Here is a 22,685-nt window from a genome sequence, read left to right on the forward strand (position 1 = left end):
ATTTGCATTTGTTTAACTCAAATGGCAGTAACTGATGTTTGTTGTAATTCACTTGTTTATGAGAGACCTATTTATTAGTTTTAAAAGATTAGTTGTGTTAATGTAAGTAATGTATTTGGTGGTGGAAGAAATCTAATATTAATTAGGTGTATAATTTTAATCACTTGTTAGCCATTTCTTTATTTTTAAATAAACAAAAAGAATATATATATATATATATATATGTATTTTTTTTATTGCTTTATTGTAATATGGATGCTTCTATGCATTATATCAAGCCAATCTAATTTACACTTCACGTATTTTTTACATTTATTTGATTTGGAATGTAGCAAATAGAATGTTTTAAAATTGGTTGTAAGTAGGATCACAATATGTAGTAAATTTCTAACCATTTAATTATAAGTTTTTTTTAATGTCTATATTTTTTGGTTTTTGTTTTGTTTTTTTCAAAGCTGAGAAATGTATAGCTTAAGACTTGAGACACAAATGTTTTATCAACCTCTATATTGTATTTACTATTAGTTCTATCTACATGAAGAATTCAGCATCATATGTTCAAGCTTCTTTAAATCAAAGATTCTTTTATTACACAAGATTGGTATAATTTAGAATAGATATATTTAATACCACAGGTTATTATTAGGTCTTTTTTTGAATTTAGAAAAGAATGACAAAATTTGGCACCTTTATTTAATCTTTCTTCTTAAGATATGATCCAAAAAAGTTCTATTAGAATCAAAACAAATTGTTTAAGATGGACTCCTTTCTTCCTAGGTTATTGAATGGATTAAAAGAAAATTACTTTTTTGACACTTTATGGCTTTGTGTCTATTGTGAATGCTTGACTTTTGGTTGTTCCTTATAAATTGTTGCATATTTTTCAATACTAGCTTTAGGCACCACAAAACATTTTATATAATATCATGAAACCATTTGGCTACTTAAATTATGCCCCATACTTATAGCATTGAGGATATAAGGTATGCATTTGAGGATATAAGGTATACAGTTGAGTGGCAAATACAGCGGACGATAGAACAAACACAAATCATTGTTTAGCACGAGATCGCCTGGCACCAGGTGTGAAAAAAACGCCCAGATGTAGACATACCCAATTAATGCCTACAATGCAAGGGTGCACCACATCCAGACGATGCAAGGGAAGTGGCTATGAAGGCAAGATCCTGAAGACAATTCTAGGCTACTGTCTTTCAGACTCCAATGTGTGAAACTGTAGCTTTTCGAGTAATTTGTGGTCCCAAACTAACTTGCTAATTACCAACACGTCGACAAAACGATTCTCTTCGCAATCTTGTGTGTTCATGAGACTCCAGGAGCTGCGGAAAACGTACTATGCAAGGACTTGTTGGATAGCATCCTACAGTTGCCCCGCCCTGTATACATCCTTCATAACCATTCAGCAACTGCTATTTACATAAGAAGAGACCGGAGACAAATTGGTATCCACTTTTGTCCAGTACTGGAGCAGAAAGAGACAGTTAACACCATGATACTCGTAATTCATATGATAACTATTCACTTTCATGGGAGTCAGAAGTAGCTCTCCATCAAAGAGTTGGGAAATCAATTCAATCTCAGCGTCATATGTATCACAAAATTCCAATATCACAAATGGATTACGCGACGTCTACTCTGCATGATCCGATCCTAACATTCTCGCAAGCCCCTCAACTTTCAGCTTCCAACCTCGTTGCAACTTCTACAAGGGTGTGAAGGAAAAACAATAAACCCTAGGTTTCTCTTGTCTCCCTGCCAATGGTATAAAACTTGCGTGCGTCCTTAGCGCGCGTGGTCGGCTACCAAATCCAATGAAATCATCCAACGTTGTATATCTCAATCATCTGCAGTGGCAAGCTGTAAAGATAAGAGCTCCTCTTCCGGGATGACGCGAATGGTGCAGTCTGATCTAGGGTAGGCCACGCACATCAGTGTGTAGCCTTTTTCAATAACATCTTCACTCAACATGCCTTGATCTTGGTCGACGGTTCCATTTACAAGTTTGGCAGGACATGTCATGCACACTCCGAGATTACAATCATATGGAACTGTGAGACCAGCCTTAAGAGCAATCGAAAGGATACTATCGTCTTCGGGTACATCCAGCACGTGTTTCTGCCCTTCGTGCTCAATCTCCACCTTGTACACCTGTGCTGAACATTGCATTCTTCTTAGGTTTCGATGATTTGGATTCCGACGGTGTGTCTTCACGAATGTCGAAACCCGCCTACTCCATGACAGAGTAGTTGGCACTGTCTCTGGCGCAAGCTTGCTACCTGCCGCTTCTAATTGAAAGCTGGCGACAGTCTGAGGGGCAGACGGCAGAGAGATGGCCATGTTCCTTCTAAAGATAAAACCCTTATTCAAATTGCGCAGATATTTTACGCCACACCCTCATTCACTGTACTGCATCAAACCCGCCATTGTTCAGCCATTGTAACAAGACATACCAAAAGGCCCCAAAAAACAATTAAAACGCGACATATGCATAAGCTGACACTTTGTAAGTGAAACAAGACCGATAAGGGACAGTTACGCTTCATTAATTCCAAGACATTCACTCATGCTATCACTATGGACTCTGCTGGCCATTCACCAGTCGTAATTCTCAGTCATTAAAGACAGTTCTCCACTACTCCGCAACCTAGAGAAGGCTTGCGCCAAAGACAATGCCTCTCCCATTCAGACCGGACATGACCGTCGAAGGCATCGGAGCATTACATCTGCATTATTAAAAATCCTCATGATAATATCCAACAATCTTCAACTTACATCACAAACCCCTTACTTCCGTTACAAACTGAACACCAGAGTTGCATACAAACATCCAATCAACAATTTCAGCGCGATGACGTAGAACCTCGAAACCTTCTTTTCGTACAACTAACTGCAAACAAAGAGCTCCCCCATTGCCCCCCAAAAACCCTGTGATGAGTCGTTTGCACCCCCGCCCCTGACGCACCATACGTTTCATTCAATCCAACTTTCCCGAGGACAATATCAACTCCAATAAATGAGTTTCACCGCAAAAAGACCAGAGAGCAAAATTGACAAGGTCGAGAGGAGGTACCGGAGAGTGTGAGCTGAAGATAATGCGCAGCGTCCACCGCCACAACATTGGAGAAGACAACGAAGAACAACACAGAGCCATCCGGGATATCCATACGGGTGGAGATAGGGAAGATAAGGGCGATCTTCCGTCCCCCTGCAGAGCTGGTCCTAATACCGTGCCAAAATGAGCGTCGTCCATTGAATGACATCACAATTTCCTCCAGCTCTTAACAAGTTCTGAAAACAAGCGTGCATATATAAACGTGGAGTTTTATTAATGCAACCATAGTTTTTGATATTGTCATCAATCCTCACAATCCACTCTACATGTAACTATAGTTTATTTTATTTCAATCAAGAACTTGTAGAATAAATTCATTATAATTTTATTATTGCTGGTTATATAAAGAATAAACTTAATTTTAATAAGAAGCAATATATATATACTAAAAAAAATTAAAAAAATCAGATAAATTCTAAGTGAAGAAATCCAAAAAAATTTAATATAAATATATATATATATATATATATATATTACATTTTTTTCTTACTTAGAATTGACAAAGGGTGTGAATGGAATGTAGTGGATAGCAAGTTATGGTGGCAGGAGAAAAAATTCTAGTAATATGTTGTAGATGACAAGTTGTAGTGGCAGTACCATCATTTTGGTATTAATTAACTAACTATCTATCAATCTATATATATATATATATATATATATATATGTCAATCTCATTATTGCTGTGCACATCTTGAATTCAAAATAAAAAATATTGGGGAAAGTGTTGATATATGGATACATAAAAGTGTGAGCTTTCACTACAGACAGTAAAATGAAAAATGTACAAATATAATTTTTCAAATAAAATTATACCTATATAAATATATATAAACATACACACACAAATCAATGTTTATCTGTGCAATAATAAGATATCATACAAAACATATACTTCTTTCTGTTAAGCCACATTTAATAAAAATAATGTATTACAAAAAAACATAAAAATATTATAGATATATAAACATCATTAATTTCAACATTTAATATAAAAATAAACAACAATAGAAACAATAATGCAACTAAAATAATCAAATCATGAACTGCTCATACTAATCAAACTGTAATCAATACACACTCAATCATGCGATACAGAAGTAGAACAAAAATTATATCAAGAACATAAACATAAAAGTGTAAAAAAATACGTGAAGTGTAAATTAGATTGGCTTGATATAATGCATAGAAGCATCCATATTACAATAAAGCAATAAAAAAAATACATATATATATATATATATATATTCTTTTTGTTTATTTAAAAATAAAGAAATGGCTAACAAGTGATTAAAATTATACACCTAATTAATATTAGATTTCTTCCACCACCAAATACATTACTTACATTAACACAACTAATCTTTTAAAACTAATAAATAGGTCTCTCATAAACAAGTGAATTACAACAAACATCAGTTACTGCCATTTGAGTTAAACAAATGCAAATTTTTGAGGACAATTCTGATTGATTCAAACTCAAATCACAAATCTTCTATCATACTTTTTAACATCTCAAATTTTTAATATTATCCTAAATACATGCATACATATAAATATATACATTACATATTCAAAGCCTAGAGCATTGCTGTAACTAACTACAGAATACATAATAATAAGAAACCCAGATTATATGTAGTATAGCCTACCTACATTAGCGTTTGGATAAATCATTGTTCAAACAGCAAGTCTACAGTATTTTTTTCCCCCGATAATTCTAAACAATAACCTGAAACTTTCCAAAATATTCCATTTAATGTTTCATGATGTCTAAATCAACTTCCACCAAGTAATTAGAATTACAGTATGAAAGAACTTCAGAACCATAAGAGAATCATAAAGGAATTCTTTTTCAGCTGCAATGCTGGTGGAGGACAATGTTCTCACACCATTCATCGACTTTGAATGGCATACATTGATGTGTTTTTAATACCTACACAGCCATTGTGGCCATTCATTGTAGGGCCCTTGAATGTTCTATGAGAGGTTGGTAACCTTACATTTGGTTCATGGGTGGGGGGCTACACTCTCCCTCACTAAGCAAACAAAAGAACTGAATGCTATTTCCACGCCAAAAAGAATATCAAGTTGCGATCCAACTCTGTAAACCTGATACTTGACGGGAACCTAAAAAATCCATGAATTGTTCGTGTGTCAGTTTGTGTTACAGTCGTCGCCACAACAAGAAATATAGCTGGTTTGCCAACTAGGATTTAAAACACTCTACATTACGCTATCACACCAACTGCATTCACTAATTTAGATTACATCGCTCAAAATAACCACATTCTTCAATTTAGAGAAATCAATAGTCTTGATAATGTCTACTAAACGTTCACACAATCTCACATACTCAACAGAATCCTCCCAAATGCCACTACCCTACACTTTCAACTACACTATTACAATGTTTTTTTTTTTTTTTTTTTTTTTTTCTTCCAACAACACTTCACAGCATCACCCCAACCCTACCCGTTGCACAGACTGACAGTCAACAGCCACGATAGAAAAAGCCTCAGCATCAACCACTTCCCGGCACAGACACCCGTGCAAACAAACTCCGCAAGGAGTAGAGCAGCCACGTAGACACAGACTCCACGTATGCCCAGTCCACATGTAAAAACCACAACTTATACACGTCCTCAAATCCATATTCGCCTAACCCACTCCGCCCAAATCCACACTGAAAAAATCGGTGAAATATACTGATAGCGACGTTTCGCCAACGTTACAAGGCTTCGCACCAAAGACATGCGCTACTCCTCTACCAGTACTTATGCTTCACATGAGAAATAAAAGCTGCAAGGTTTTAAATCCTAGATTTCAACAAAGTATACAACATTCAGCCCTGGTCGTCACGCCACGCACGCGACCCAGGCATCCGGAGCTCCAATCGCTGCATTCATCCCCGAGTCAGGGAGCCTTGCCCATCGCCATCGCCAAACTGGTCCCTCCTACGCCCACCTCAGTAGTCGTCGTCCTCCGGACCCCCGTCCGTCGACTCCGCTCCTACCTCCTCGTAGTCCTTCTCCAAAGCCGCCAAGTCCTCGCGAGCCTCCGAAAACTCGCCTTCCTCCATACCCTCGCCCACGTACCAGTGCACGAAAGCGCGCTTCGCGTACATCAGATCGAACTTGTGGTCGATTCGAGAAAACACCTCCGCCACAGCCGTGTTGTTGCTGATCATGCACACCGCCCGCTGCACCTTCGCAAGGTCGCCGCCGGGCACCACCGTTGGTGGCTGGTAGTTGATTCCGCACTTGAAACCCGTCGGACACCTGCACGCATTACCACTCCACTGTTCACATCGCGCCCCCACCAACATGCACGCACATGCACATGCCCACTCCCCTCGCGCCTACACTCCCTCGCCCCTACTACGCATTCCCGCCCCTCACCCACAACACGCAATCCCAACCTCACCCCCCTCCGCTTACCAGTCCACAAACTGCACCGTGCGCTTCGTCTTGATGGTCGCCACCGCGGCGTTCACGTCCTTCGGCACCACATCCCCTCTGTACATCAGGCAACACGCCATGTACTTTCCGTGACGAGGATCGCACTTCGCCATCATGCTCGATGGCTCGAACACCGCGTTCGTGATCTCCGGCACCGACAACTGCTCGTGGTACGCCTTCTCCGCGGAAATCACCGGAGCGTAACTCGACAGCATGAAGTGGATCCGCGGGTACGGCACCAAGTTCGTCTGGAACTCCGTGATATCTACATTCAGCGCGCCGTCGAACCGCAGACTCGTCGTCAGACTCGATATGATCTGAGATATCAGCCTGTTCAAATTTGTGTACGTCGGCCGCTCGATGTCCAACGACCTTCGGCAAATGTCGTAAATTGCCTCATTGTCCAACAGCACAGCCACGTCTGTGTGCTCCAACAAACTGTGAGTCGACAGCACGCTGTTGTATGGCTCCACCACTGCAGTCGACACCTGTCCACCACAACAATCCCACTCCGTCAACTCGCCGCCACACATCCCCTTCTTATCCCCACACTCCCCACACGCATCGCAACCTCCCTAACTTGACTCTCTGCCATCGCCATCTGCATTGCATACCTGGGGAGACGGGTAGATAGTGAATCCCAGCTTCGACTTCTTCCCGTAGTCCACCGACAACCTCTCCAACAACAGAGAACCCAGCCCGGATCCCGTCCCGCCTCCTACAGCATTGAACACCAAGAATCCCTGCAGCCCCGTGCAGTTATCTGCCAGCTTCCTCACCCTGTCCAGGCACAGATCCACAATCTCCTTCCCCACTGCAAAACACATCACACCGCGTCAGCCGATCCCTCCTCATTGCCCCCCGCTCTGCCTGCCACCCCACCATTACACCCCAATTCAGGGCGTCCTGAGCATGTCCTCACAATCGCGCCGGACCAGGCCACCACCCCATGCTCACACCCTTGTACCCACTTCCCCGCACTCCAACCCCGTCACCCCCGGCGACGCCCCACCAGTACTCCAACCGATTCGGCATGCCGCCCCTCATTCATCCACATCAACACTCACTCACGCAACAAACCACCTACACTACAGCGGAATGACCACGGCAATGACCAACGGCTTCGCACCAGTATAATGGCCGCGAGCGAAGTTGTTTGCAGCGTCCTCCTTCCCCGAAATCAGCTGCTCCGGGTGAAACAGCTGCCGGTACGTTCCGGTCCGGACCTCGTCGATCACCGTAGGCTCCAGATCCACGAACACGGCGCGCGGGACGTGCTTCCCCGCCCCCGTCTCGCTAAAAAATGTGTTGAACGCATCGTCGCCACCTCCTACCGTCGTGTCGCTGCAAACCCATCAAAATTTCGCGTGTCAGCGCCACCACCCATGTCAGCCGTCCTCATGCCCCCTCACACGACACCGACTCGCGCTGTCGGCGGCCCCTTCTCGCAACGCCTCCGACGGCTTTTCCAAGCCGCCATAGCCACGTCAACGGGGCCACCACCACCCCCCACAGCTATCATCCTGCCTCCTTCCCGTAAAGCCTACCCTCCACACCGCAACTACAGAGAAAACGAATGCAACCACCAACACAAACATGCCCCTCCCCGCTACCAACCCCTGGGCACCGGGCTACGGTCCCGCCGGAACTGCTAAGCATCACAAGCCCATCCCCATCCCCTGCACCACCCAATCCACGTACCTTGGCATGCGACCATCGGGCTGAATCCCATGCTCCAGACAGTACAGCTCCCAGCACGCATTCCCGACCTGAATACCGGCCTGGCCTATGTGGATGCTGATAATCTCTCTCATCTCCTCTGACGATACCTTGCCCCACCCGCACACCAAACAGCGGCGCCCCCGAAACTAGAAACAGCTCCTCGAGATCTATCTGCGCAAACCAGGCTCCACCGAATGCAGACACCCAACGCTCTGGAGGCCACAGGACGCAAACTACAAGGCACCAAAACAAAAAGGGGGACGCATAGAGCGTGTCGAGGCCGCTCTAAGAAACCCGTCTGCTGCAACAACGAACCACCACACCCTCCTTCTATTCTCTCGCAACCTCTTCACCACGCCCACTGTGAGCCACTCGGTCCTTTCCCCTCCCTCCCTGTCTCGCCAGCCAGCGCCTGGCCCCTTCCTTCCACCCGCGCCCGCGCCCGTGCTCTCCAACCCCCGTCCACCAGTTAGTTCTCCGCTGCCTGCCCGGGAAGGGAAGGGAAGGGAACAGAGCCGGGAGGAGGAGAGGGGGGGGGGGGGGGGGGGGGGGGACGAGGGCCGCACGGGGGCAAGGCCCGAGCTCGGGTGGAGGGGGACAGCGCGGGGTGGGTCTGGACAATGTCGCGCGCCTGCCAGCTGTGCGACCAGGTCCGCAGGTCCGGGTCCGTCCCTTCTTATCTACCTGAGCGAACATGCTGGACCGGGTCATGTACGAGGAGAGTAGATGGGAGGGGACGGAATCTACGAATCCGGCGAGGAAGAGGGAGGGGGGGGGGATTGATGCGACGCAGCATTCAACGTACCGCATAGGCGACGAAGGGGCGAGGGGAGGGAGTCCTTCCTGTATCAGAACTTACTTCCCCCACTTTCTTCCTTTTTTTGTTTTTTCAAACCGGACGGGGAGCTTGCTCGCTTGCTCCCTCGGTCCCTCGCTCACTCACGCACTCTCATTCGCCCGCAGCTTTGGGGCATGGAGTAGGCACCCTACGACCACCACTAATACAACTACTACTACTACAACTTTTACTACTGCGACTGCTCCCCGGTTGGTTGGTTACTCCTCTTACTTCTGCCGCTGCGGGTTGTTTGTAGTCCATGATTCCCTCCCTCGTCGCGCCCTCTGAGATTTCTCGACGGCTGGCTGGCTGGCTCGCTGGTCTTCCCAGGTTCAAATTTTGAAAATGCTACTCTACAACGGAAATGTGTGTATGGTGGATACCTAGCGAGCGGGGGATGCTTCTCCATGATTGTCTTGTGACGGCAGCTTCGTCCTCGTCTTCTTCTTCTTTTTCGTCTTCTTCGTGTGTGCCGTCTTCTTCGTGACCCGAAGGCCATGCTCCACCGCGAGGGAGGGAGGGAGGGTTCCATGCCCCAACTAATCCTCCATTTCCATCCCCACCCCCTTTGCTTTGCTTTCTGGCTGTACTTCTCTACTCTCCGTTGGTCACACTTACTCAATTTTTTTTGTATTGTAGGGGTAAACTTTACTTGAACCATGAAAATGTGAAGATGTTTTCTATTACCAGCGACAATTTACGGTGACAAATTTGAAAGTCTCAATATATATAAAAGGGCACTGTGTTGTTTTGAAGTCTATACAATTCTTATGAAAGTTTTTCTAGTGTTGGTTCTTTATGTAGATGTATGTCTACATGTTTAATAATGTCATATTGATGGTTTTATGCTCTAAGTTGGATATTTACGTTGTACTTTATTTTGTACTTAATTGTGCACTTTCTCTACTTCTCAAATTTCGTTTATTTGTCTATTCACAAATTACATTTGTTTTAAAGTCTTGGCACAAAGTGCCTGATTTTTAGAATTTTAATTTGACTAAAATATTTTTTTCTTGGATCTATCTAATTGAGTAATTTGTCTTGGAAAAATACTAATATATAAGTGATTTGATAATTTCTACCTTGTTTATTCTCTTAAAGGATATATTAAAGATTGTGGTAAACTATTACTTTTAGTTTGTAAAATGAAGAGTGTATAAATATAGTTCTTATTTGATTAATTGTTTGCTATATAGTTTAGACACACATTTTGCTGATATATAGGAATTTGTTTTCAAATCAAATCATCTCTAGCAATGTTGCAAGTGTTAGTATCTTTGTTTTTGCATAGTGATAAATTTTAGTGGCTTTAAGTCTTTAAGTTCTTTTATCCAACTCTAAAATGATGTTAGATACTCTTTTTATATTTATTGCCAAAATTTAAGTATTTTGTCAACTAGATTTTAGTACCATCTTTGTTCTTAATTTTAAAATAAAACCCAATTCTCTTTTTATATATGACATAAAATTGACAATTATTTATTTATTTATTTATTTTATATTGTCATGATAAAATTGATCTTTGTTTCATTTATTTTACTATTGTTTGTATTCACGATTTTAGTCACCTAGTATAAATTTTTGTACTAACCACATATAAATTAGGAATTATTATATTTTGTAATAAAATTTTAAGTCAACATTCTTGCTTATGTTTTATGTTTTAATTTTTGAAATGTAAAAAATGCTCAAGTAGGTGAAAAATCCAAGTTTTCAGTACTTCTCATTTTGATGATTATTATTATTTTTTATTTATTTATTGACAATATTTTTCTTGATTTTGTTAGATTTGAAAATTTTATTTTATTTTTTTGAGCATTTAATCATTCAATAATTATGTCAAAGTACTTATTTTTAGATCAAGTGTCTAACTTACTACAATGATGACACTACAATAGATCACATAACTATTAAAGATGTAAATATTGTGTAGATATTTATGTATTACTTTCATTGTCTTTTGATCAAAACATTTATTATCTTTGTATACTACGTAGTTATTTATAACAATATAATAGGCTATAAATAATATATATACATATATATATGATAATATTAAAATTTCAAGTTGTTTTAAAGTATGATAGAAGATTTTTGATTTGAGAGTTATTTGTTAGTTTTTAAAGATTAGTTATCTAAATGTAAGTAATCTATTAAGTGGGAAAAGCAATTTAATTAAAATTAGGTGTATAATCTCAATCACTTGGTAGCCATTTCCTTCATCTATAAATAAATAATAAGATAATTCAATAAGCATAATGGCTAGGTCTAAAATGAAGACCAAATTAAATATATTTGCAGCAAGTGTAGAAAGATTGTGATTTATATTCATGTATGACAGGCTAAATATTATACAATAAATAAATATATATATATATATATATATATATATATATGACTGGCTAAATATTATACAATATATATATATATATATATATATATATGTTTTTTTAAAGGTTCAATTATTAGTTTGTTTAATTTAGACCTTGATACTTAATATTTTGTAGACACCAATGCTTTCAATATAGATATTTTCTTAAATATTATTTTTATAAATAAGCTTATATGGTTTAAATTTTTTGTCAAAGTTAATAAGTTTTCAATTTTTTTTCTTCTAAAATATCAATAGTTTTTTTTAGCAGTTATTAGAACCTAAGTTATGTATTTAGCTTAATATGTATTTATATTTGAATTTTTTTTGTAGTATTTGATTCTTTATAATTATATTAATAAATTATTTAAAATTATTTATGTATACAAAACTATAATTAGCCAATAATAATATTTTTAGTTATATGTATATATTTTTATATTTTAGGTTTAAGATCTAGTTTTTATTCTTTTTAAAAAACTTATTTTGAACTATGTATTTACAATTTGTTGACAAGTTATACAAAGATTATGTACTTTTTATATATTATAGAATAATTTTTTATATGAATGTTTTTTGTTTAATTTAAAATTGTTACACAATTTTAACAAATGATATATTTTAATATGATAAAATTTATTATTTCAATATTATGTATAGCTATTATAATTTATAATTATTATTATTTATTTATTATCTATGAGTTGTTAATAAATAAGTAATTATAATTCAAAAATAAAATAAAATTAATATTATTAAATATTAAATACAAAAAATATAATTTTTATAGATCAAAAATTAATTTGGCTAAATATATTTTATTATTATAATCCAAATTTTTACTTATTAAGATTATTGATTTAAGATTCAATTCATTAATATTTTATTAATTAATATTTTTATAAAGAATATTTTCATAATATTCTTTTTATAGATGTGAATTTATTATTTTGTTTTAGTCTATTAAACAGACTGAGGAGCAAATTGCTTGCAGTAGAATGTGTCTACGAACATTGGCTTCTTAGAGATGTATTGAAGCCTATTGAAAGGACCAACAATTTATTTAGTCTGTTTGATGCATTCTAATAACACTTTTGCAGTTTGGAAAATATATGTATGTATATATAGATATATTGATGGCTCAAGTTTATATATTTTTGTATTGTATTCAGTTTAGAATACTTAATGTGAATAATTCAACATAAATCTTAAATATTGACACAATAACATATGAAATGTTGTATAATTCAGTACCTATCTCTTGTATCAATTCAAATTGATTAATAAATTTTAATATTTTATTCAAATGTTATGATTTGTAAAATTAGATAATATCAATTATAATTTGATTCTGTTTATATCTGGTAACAAGACCAATAGTTGATTGTATATAGTTGATTGACCAATAGTTAATATACGAAGAAGTCTTGAAGGACAACTAATTCTTTCATTTGGATTTAATTATTTGTGCCTTGTCTAACTTTTCCTCACCTCCACCTCAGCAATGTGGATATCTGACATGTCATGCCTCCTGCCAAGGTGGATTCATGAGTCCATTGACTAAAATGAAAGCTTGTTTCAACTGCCAATGTGAAAGAATATCTAGGAACAGTATATATATATATATATATATATATACATGTGTGTGTGTGTGTGTTTACTACAAGCAACAATTTGATAGCTTTTGAACAAGCTTATTCGTTTTAATCACCATCTCGAGGTGATTTAAATGAACAACTTATTTGAGCAAATGATTTAAACGAACAAAGTATGTATATTTAATAAAAAATTAGAATGACTTATCAAAGATATGAAACTAGAGACACTTAAAATTAGACTAATAACAAGAAAGAAATTGGCAAGAAGAAGAAAGACCTCATTCTTTCCTCTATGTATACTATATCAGTAGGTGCTACTTGGAAACATTCTAAAAGACCTCCAACAAGTGCCAAACTTGCAGAATACATGTCTAATTTAGAAGATAAGTTTATTATATATTCATCTTATAGCTAAGTTGTATTATAAGTAGCCGATATGTGGAATACTTGGGCAACTTGTCGGCCAATTTTTCAACCTTCAAATCACCTACAAACATGTATTAACTCAAATTAGCATTTTTGATGGTTTTTTACAAGATATTATTTATTTTACCTAATTTTATTTGTTTCTTTTTAATTCCTCTTATTTAATCGATTATAAATATCAATTATATCTATAGCATTATTATTATTTTTTTTAAAACAAGTTCTAGAAGGAGTAGTAATAACATATTGAAGAAATCAAAGATTTAAGTAATTTATATTTGCTACATATTTTAATCTTTGTTTTCTTTGAAGGTAGTTGATTTGTCCTCTCAGCCATTACAATGTTCCATACTAAGATGAAATGATCACTATTTTATTTGATCATTGTTAAGGCCTTTATAAGTTCATTTAGTTAAAATATTTAAAACAATATTAAGAATGGTTCATACTTTTAATAATATTATCAAACATTTAGACTCTTTTCTAAGCTCACAATATCAAAGACAATGTATTTGATCATCTTTTTTTTAGAAATAATATGTTATTCTTAAAAATCTTTATCTCTATTATATTATCTTCAAGATTGTAACAATTTCAATGCCTTGTCTAATAATTTAAGAAATAATAGCTCTTAAATTAAACTAGTTGATTATTGGTTTTTAATTTTTTAATGCTAAAAATACAAAGAAACCACAAACATAGAAGATAAAGTGCAATCTTCATTGAAACTGCATTATTTTATAGCAAAAATTATCTTTAATCTTTATCTTGATTTTTTGTAAATATTGTTTTTGAAATGTATTAATCTTTTATGCTAAGTTTTTAAAATTCAGAGATGGCTCCTATGTATATTTATTAATACCATATTTGCACCAATATAAAACTTATTTTAACTTATTTTGGAACTTACTTAATTCTAAGACTTCTTTTACCTCAAAATTTTAATTTTTATTTGTTTCTTTAATAGGAAGTGATATTTTGTCTTTTTTTTTGGTATTTTTATTGTCTTATATGTCTAAATTAAAAACACAAGGAATATAGAATGGATCTTTATAGATTCCAATAGGTGTAATTAATATGTAATTAGATTGAATTTAAAAAAATAATAATGGTCTAAATCTATAGTAATCCAACTTGCCAAAATGATAAATAATTTTGATATTATAATAAAATAACTATGCCTTATTGCCAACATATAATTGATGTTGTTTTTAGTAATAGACATTTTTATTTATTTTTTGTTGTTTTAGATTTTCTATCAAATATACCTTCATTGTCTAGTGTTGCTCTAATGAATAAATTGTAAAATCTTTTATTGTAGGATTATCAACTTATGAGAAGTCAAAAGTATCAAATTTTAGATGATAATTATAATTAATATAGAAAGGTAATTTTTTAATAGAAAAATAGACTATATTATTAAAAAAAATTCTACCAATGGTAAATAAATTGTTCAATAATCTTAATAATAGTTGATGGTATATCTTAGATACTACTTTAATATTTGATATGCGTGTTTTGTTTGTCCATCAATTTGAAGATGAAAAATCAAAGATAACTTTATATCCACCTTTAATACTTTAAAAAAATTATCTAAAATTTAGATAAAAATTGAATTCTTCTATTTAATATAATATCTTTTAATAATCTATAATATAAATAAAATATTATCAAAGAAAAATTATATTATTTCTTTATATATAATAGATTTTATATATTATACAAAATTTTCCATTTAAAAAAAACATCTACTATTAGAAATATAAAGTCATAAAAACTTGAAATTTGAAGATTTGTGATAAAATCTATAGAAATAAAAAATCATGAATATTCTAGTATTGATAATGGACAAATAAATCTAAATTTTATTTTTATAAAAATATATTCATCGCAAATATAATTTTTTTTTGTGAAAAATAAACTTTAAAAAAAATTGAGTTTTTTACAAAATCTTGAATTGTATTTTATATTTGGCACCAACTAATTTCTTTCAACATTAACTATAAAATATTATTTTATATAATATATCATGTAGTTGTAAAGTTGTGATGAACTTAAAGATTAGGTAATCATGCTTTACTTTCTATAATATATAAACATCTTTCAAAATATAATAAGTTGTTTTTGAATTCAAACTTAGAAGTATGATAATATTTATAAGATTTATTCTTAATATCATAAACAAAAAGATTTAAGGACATACTTGATAGGACTTGATTAAAAAAAGTTGAATCAATAATCAACATTCATTTTGTTTCTTGAAGATGAAACTCATTTATTTTCATAAATATAATTATTTATTGATCAATAGTTGCATTTTTTTCTTCTTTTGATATAAGACTAGAATATCTAAAAATAATATCTAAAAAATCTTATTGTTTTCATTACCAATAAGTAATACTGAATAGAAATTTTATTAAAGACATATTTCAATAGACTAGGCAACAATTCAAATTAAATATTAAAATAAAATACTTGAAATTCTTAGATTTTGCATAAATAATTATTTGACTAGAAGTACTTTTTAGATAATTTTACTATTCTTAAAATAAAATCACAATTATCAAAAATTATTTATTATATATCTTACAGTTGTTATTGACTCTTCAAAATTTCTTGAATAAAAAGCTATTAGATGAAGTTTATTATTTGCTTGTATTTGTAAAAATACTTCATCCAAAGCAAAGTCCAATGCATTTATTTTAATAAAAAATCCTTTAAAAAAGTTGATATAATATGAAATTAGTGCAAAAGTAAAAAATATATCTTTAAAGCTTGAAATCTTCTTTTGCTTCCGTATTATTGTATTTAGAAGTCAAATATATAAGTAGAGCTACAATTTGAAAAAAAATTCTGATAAAAATTCAATAATAATTCAAAAATCTCAAAAAACATTTGATGTCTCTTATTATTCTATGGATCTTTTAATCTATGATAGTTTGAACTTTCTTAGGATCTATCATAAAACCATTGTTTAAAATAATGTAATCTAAGAAATCAACTTGAGTTATTTGAAATACATATTTTTTATCTTGGCATATAATCATATATCTTTAAATTTTTTAAATACATAAAAATACAAAATTTATACTTTTATATTTTTAGAATAAATTAGAATATTAATTAGATAATAAAAAATAAAATTATTTAAGCTTTTCAATAGAGCATCAATTATAATATTTTTTTTAAATAACTTACATATTTGTGAGTTTTAAAAGCATGACATTATAATCAAAACACCTATATTTGATTTTAAATGCATTCTTTCATTTATTTTTTAAAATGTGTACTAATTTGTATGTTCTTTGTAGATCCATTTTTGTATAGATTTTGGGTGATTCAATTAATCAAGAAGTCTTAATATCAAATATAGAAGATATTTATTATTAATAGTAATCTTGTTGAGCATTCAATAATTACTGTTATTTGTAGTTTATCTATCGTTTTTCTTTACAAACACAATAAGTATTTTTGTTGGAGATTTTAAATTATATATGAAGTTTTTGGCAAGATTTTCATTAATATATTCTTTAAGTTCAATCAACTCATTTTTTAATAAGCTATAGATTGATCCAAATGGTGGTTGAGTTCTTTTTAGAAGATCAATTGAACAATCATAAAGACAATGCATTAGAAGATTATCTACATTTCTCTTTTCAAAAACGTCTTAATAATCTTTATATTAGATTTAAATGTTGCTTTAAGTCTTTTGATTATAGGACAAATAAATAAAATGTAGCAATTTTTTTCCAATATACATAAAGGTTCTTTTATTCACAAATAAAGATTTGGTTGTATTAGATTTATGACTTATGATTTAGTAAGAAAAAGTCTTAGTTATATTTTGCAAAAAAATTAGACTATAAAAAATTTAATCTATTTAAGAATTATATATTTTTAATCATAATAAATTTAAAATAACTATGTTAGAAGAAAAACTAATAATATTAAATATTTTTGAGCAATTATTTAAATTTTTTGTTACATCTGTAATAATAGTTTCATAGATAATATCTCTTAAAGATAATAAATGACCATCTATGATTTCTATATGCATAGATTTAATTTTATTTATTAAGATATTTTTTTATCTTTGCATAAAATCTCCATCCAAAAAAATAATGAGGTTTCTAAATCTAATAAGCTAGAAGCTTTATAATATTTAGGTTTCAAATAGACATTAATTATAAAATAAAAAAATTATAATAAAAAAATAAAACCTTTATTAGGTTTTTTATAAGATTTTAGATGTGTAATTCTTATTATATTTAGATAAACTTATTTTCCAATATATTATCTTTTTTAACAACTATAATCTTTATTTTTTGGTTGCATCACTTCTTTAGATAATATTGAGAAATATGTGTAGATTCCCCATAATATTAGTATAATCCTTCTTAATAATAGTTAGTCTTTTTTTGCTTATTAAGAAATTTAAAATATATTGTGTTAATTTGCATATATTCAACTTATTAATGTTTTTTTAAAAAGACATTTGTGTTGCCATTGAAATATAAAAATATTAAGACCAATTTGTACAATTCTCAAATCAAAATTCAAAAATCCAATTTTTACACTTTATAGCAAAGTTAATTGCTTGATTTAATGTTTGAAGATTAAATAAGTTTAGTATGAATTTCTTTACATCATATTATAATCTTAAGAAAAATTGGCTAATAAATGTAATATTATCTAACTTAATATCAATTGCTAATTGTTGAAATTATAAAACATAGAATGTTATTAAACAATCATCTTGAAACAAAATACAAATCTTATTAGTTATAATACAAATTTCATAATATTTTTTTATACATGAATTAATTTTTTTCTAAAAAAGCTTCTAAATTATTTAATATTGGATCACATTATTCAAGAAAAGCTACAATTTATGATAAATCTAAATTGAAAGTAATATTTCAAAAAATAAAACTTGTGATCTTAGAATTAAATAACTTTGAAGATGAAGTTCAATTATTAGTTATGATTGATAGATGAAACTTTAAAATTTTAATCTTATATCAAGAAACATCTTAAGAATGGCAACTTTTGATTCTTAGTTGTTTGATTAATGTTTCATTATATGAAAAGTAATATGATTTGATGTAGATATTGAAGCAACTTAAATCATCTTTATATCTTCACTTCTAGCCAATCTTCTTATTCTTTATGGTGGTAAATTGAGTTGATGCATTGTTAGCATTAACTTTCTTATTTGTTGTTGCATTTCTACTATTGTATTCTTAATTTTAACAAGTCATGTTATAATAACACAATAAAAAAAAATATATATATCTAATATGATTTGACATAAGTAGAAGAGAAGACTTAAGAGTAAAGAAAGTTCTAAAAGCACTATCAATTTAGAAGTGGGTAATCTATAACTTCTAGTATGCTTATATCTTTTTAAAGAAAATGCATAGTTGAATTTTAATTAAGAAAAGACAAAACTTGGATCTTATATGTACATGATTTTTAATCTTTTAAAGACAAGAACACAAAGAATTTAAATAAATAAGGAAGATGTATATCAAAGTGAAATGATAAAAAGAAATATATATATATATATTCAAGAATTTGAATTGATTATTTTCAAAGACTAAATAATTAGATATTCTTGAAACTAGACTAGAGACAAGAAATGTATTGACATAATTGAGGAAGGCCTCATTTTTGCCTCTATATATACTATCTAACTAGAAGTTATGTAACAATGTTCTAAAGGACTTCTAACATGTATCCAACTTATAAGACATGTGTCTAACTTGCAAAATAAGTTTCTTATATATGTGCTATATGGCTAACTTGTTGGCCAAGCTTTCAAATTATTAATTACCTACAAATACATGTAAAGTCAAATTCACATATATATATATATATATATATGTGTGTGTATATATATATATATATATATATATATGTGTGTGTGTATATATATATATATATATATATATATATATATATTTAAAGCTTCTAAAAAGCTTTTCTATAAGGTATTATATAATTGATCTATTTATACTTATTTCTACTTAATTCCTCTTATCTAGATAATTATAAGTCTCAATAATATTTACAACATTAAGTTAATAAAGAATATAAAATTGAGATTATGGTGATAGTCAAGTAATAGATAGAAATAAATAAAAAAAAAATCTATTGATGACACAAATGTAGCACCATATTGTAGTCAAGTAATGGATAAGACTAATAAAAATGTAAGTGGAAATATATATATATATATATATATATATATATATAATTCTTAAAATTAATTTATAATCTTGATATTTTAAATCAAAATAATTTTATAATTATAAGTATTAAACTAATATTTTATAATAACTAATATATATAGAAATATATTTAAAATAATTTATTTTTATTATATTTTATTTATTTTTATAATTTTATATTTTAAGATTTAACTTTTAAGATAGCAAAAATAAATATTTTTACAAGATTCTCCAAAAATAAAAAAAATAAAAATATTGAGATAAGTATGATTAATGGTAAAAATTAAGTATTCAAATATGACAATGCCAATAAATATTATTTTAGGTTAATAATCATGTCAATAAAAGATATTCCACACAAATTAAACAAAAGTTTTTTTTTTTTTTTTTTTTTTGATAATGCTAGAATTGATAACATTAGCTTATATGAATTTTACAACTAAGAATAATAATACTATAAATAAATAAATATATATATATATATATATATATTTATATGATTCTATCAAAGATTTAGCAAGTATTTTTGAAAAGATGGTGTACCTTTTTTTGCATACATAGTATTAGTAATGGCACCACCTATTTTAAAGATTTTTATTTTTTTTATTTTTTTTATCATGCCAATGATTCAATGATTCAATACAATTTTTTTTAAAAATTATTTTATTTTAATTGGTTTTTTTAATTATATTTTTATTTTTAAAATATATTATTTTCAGAATTAAATTATTATAAATAAATTTTAGAACTTACAAAGGATTTGATTGAGATTTTTTAAAAATTTAAAATTTTATATTTAAAAAATTCAAACATAATTGTTACATGTTAAAAATTTATCCTGCATTCATCTATCTACATGTAATCAGGCACTCACTCAATTCCTGTGAAAGGCTTCTTGGAAGACTGGGTCCTCTCAAAACCCTCACAGAGAGGCCATTTTCCTTGTAACCGCTAGAATTGACTGTAGCCCCTCTTTCCTCTCCTTATCGTCATTGCAGCCGCTAATCCATCATTTTCTCAACCACCTGCAAGGGGAGGGGGGAGCTTCAGTGTAAAAAAAAAAAAAAAAAAAAAAAAAAAGAACAAAAACACATCCCACCGAACAACTCTCCGTCACGGGCTCTTGGCCCCATGGAAACCACCATCACTTTCTCCTGCAGCAATCGAACTTCTACATCAAACCAAGGCAACAGTTTTACAAGTGGAGAAAGAGAGTACGACGTTGGGGGCGCAGGCTCATGCTGGAAGCCCCTTGGTTTTAAATGCTTTTTTTGCCTGGGTGTGCACCCCCAGATCTTGAGAAATGCATGATTCGAAGATTATGCCATTCTTCTCTCCGTCTCGGTTACCCAACTCAACTAAACCTGGAACAACAACAACAACAGCATCTGCGGGGCAGTCAGTCATCTCCCCCCTGGTACTGGCTTTCAAATGCCCGCACGTATTCTGCTCCTCCACTTGGGTGTTTGTTTTGGATCGAATATTTGCATTTGGCGCCATGGGTTATCAGGCTTGGGGGGAGGATAAGTTTATCCAATGCTGATGCTGATTTTGCTCTGTAAATATTGAAGCTTTTGTTGCTCAATACGGAATCTGAAGCTGGAACTGGTCAGCCACAACAGGCGTGGTATTTAGAATTGTATATTTTGGCAGATGTGAATCACGGGAGAGTCATTCACTCTGCGTGCTAAGCATTATGACATGAATCGTTGCAGGAGTTCAGATGGAGTGATCAGAGCTCGTGAGTGAGTGGACCTACATTGTGTACCAGCATTTGTAGTTTCTCTGTGTAGGCATTCGAATCGGCATATCGGTGTGCGAAGTATTGGAGGTGGTTGAGGAGGGAAATTATTAAGTGGCTGTGGGAGTGCGGGAATTCGAAGCCGAAGCGAATCTTCTGGAGGATTGTTCTAAAAATGGAGCGGGTCCTTGTGTGATGAAAGCCTACAAGCCAGCTTCTCGTAAGCGGAGGAGGAGAAGCGGAGACGCCCAGTTATGATATGGTGCTCGGAGCGCCGACTTTAGTGCGGTCCATGTTCTAGTTCTTCCTTCTGATTCCTTCTTCCTCTGAAACCTCCAATTGCCAAATTGCAAGCTTGGGGCCAGTTTTTCTTTTCTTTTCTATTATATCTATCCTGGTACCAGTCCAGTCTGTTACTTCTCCCCCTGCCCACCTCATTACAACGATTCAGAGGGACTTTCTGGAGGCACATTTTAGCCAGCTTTATTACATTAGTCGTGGACCTTGATTTTCGTTTGTTTCTTTTCCAGGTGACTAGCCTTCCATTTCGGGAGAGTATACTGGTGATGGACGGTTAATTGTTCGCTTTCAGACAAGGGATTGTGTAGGGTTGAGCGAAAGTGTACGGTGAGTTGGTATTCTGCAACTGGGATTGTGTTTTGGTGCTGTGTTTCCTCCAAGATGCAAGAGGTTTCGGGTGAAAGATCCGGCTGTTAGATGTCATTCTGATAGGATCCAACGTTGATCGGAAACGGTGCAGTATGGGAGCTATTCCACCGTTGTATGCAGACCGAGGAGATTTTTAAGGCCTGTGATTTCGCCGGGTTTGATTGACGAAAGGAAAGCCCATCGCTTAGAGCTTTTGTTGATGATGCCTCTACTCGCCCACTGTGGGTTTCAGGAAGCCCGTCTTTGGAGTGGTCATAGCAAACGGCAACCGAATGACTGGGCAATGTAAACTCCGAATGCATGGAAACGAAGACTGCAATGTTGTTCCGGATAGCAGCTTTCTCGAGATTGTCTGCATTTCGAGTGAGGAATTTTTTTCCACTGGTTTAGAGGCGCATGAAGTAGGGCAGGAGCAACAACGCTGGTTTCACGAGGTTGACACCAATCATGGTATCCGTATTCATAGGCGAAATGCGATGAATCTACCGACGCGGAG

At 33.3% G+C, this 22,685-nt stretch overlaps 2 protein-coding genes and 1 long non-coding RNA gene across 8 annotated transcripts; 1 reads left to right on the forward strand and 2 right to left on the reverse strand.

Annotated features, from left to right (window-relative positions):
* Window positions 1-1,514: 1,514 nt before the first annotated feature.
* Window positions 1,515-3,140, reverse strand: LOC112293045 (ferredoxin C 1, chloroplastic). 6 transcript variants are annotated; one of them, XM_073539461.2, is made up of 3 exons: window positions 3,092-3,140; window positions 2,882-2,974; window positions 1,515-2,422 (listed from the first exon to the last, which is right to left on the reverse strand). In XM_073539461.2, the coding sequence occupies exon 3, from the start codon at window positions 2,356-2,358 to the stop codon at window positions 1,858-1,860; it is 501 nt and encodes a 166-aa protein (XP_073395562.1). In that variant the 5' UTR covers window positions 2,359-2,422; window positions 2,882-2,974; window positions 3,092-3,140; the 3' UTR covers window positions 1,515-1,857. The 6 variants fall into 6 exon arrangements, with proteins under 6 accessions (XP_073395562.1, XP_073395567.2, XP_024397845.1 ...); XM_073539466.2 differs by having other exon boundaries at window positions 1,515-2,427; XM_024542077.3 differs by lacking the exon at window positions 2,882-2,974.
* Window positions 3,141-5,817: 2,677 nt separating this feature from the next.
* On the reverse strand, window positions 5,818-8,602 carry LOC112293619 (tubulin alpha-6 chain). The gene is made up of 5 exons (XM_090256931.1): window positions 8,293-8,602; window positions 7,721-7,935; window positions 7,206-7,405; window positions 6,571-7,079; window positions 5,818-6,411 (listed from the first exon to the last, which is right to left on the reverse strand). Exons 1-5 carry the CDS (start codon window positions 8,403-8,405, stop codon window positions 6,099-6,101), a joined length of 1,350 nt encoding a protein of 449 aa, XP_090113057.1. The 5' UTR covers window positions 8,406-8,602; the 3' UTR covers window positions 5,818-6,098.
* A 13,407-nt stretch (window positions 8,603-22,009) lies between these two features.
* On the forward strand, window positions 22,010-22,590 carry LOC141046341 (uncharacterized). Its single transcript, XR_012219231.2, has 2 exons — window positions 22,010-22,147; window positions 22,422-22,590. It is a non-coding gene; the product is annotated as an uncharacterized LOC141046341 (long non-coding RNA).
* The last annotated feature ends 95 nt before the right edge of the window (window positions 22,591-22,685 follow it).

Source organism: Physcomitrium patens, chromosome 16 (genome assembly GCF_059467195.1).
Source record: "Physcomitrium patens ecotype Gransden chromosome 16, ASM5946719v1, whole genome shotgun sequence".
Lineage (NCBI taxonomy): Eukaryota > Viridiplantae > Streptophyta > Bryopsida > Funariales > Funariaceae > Physcomitrium > Physcomitrium patens.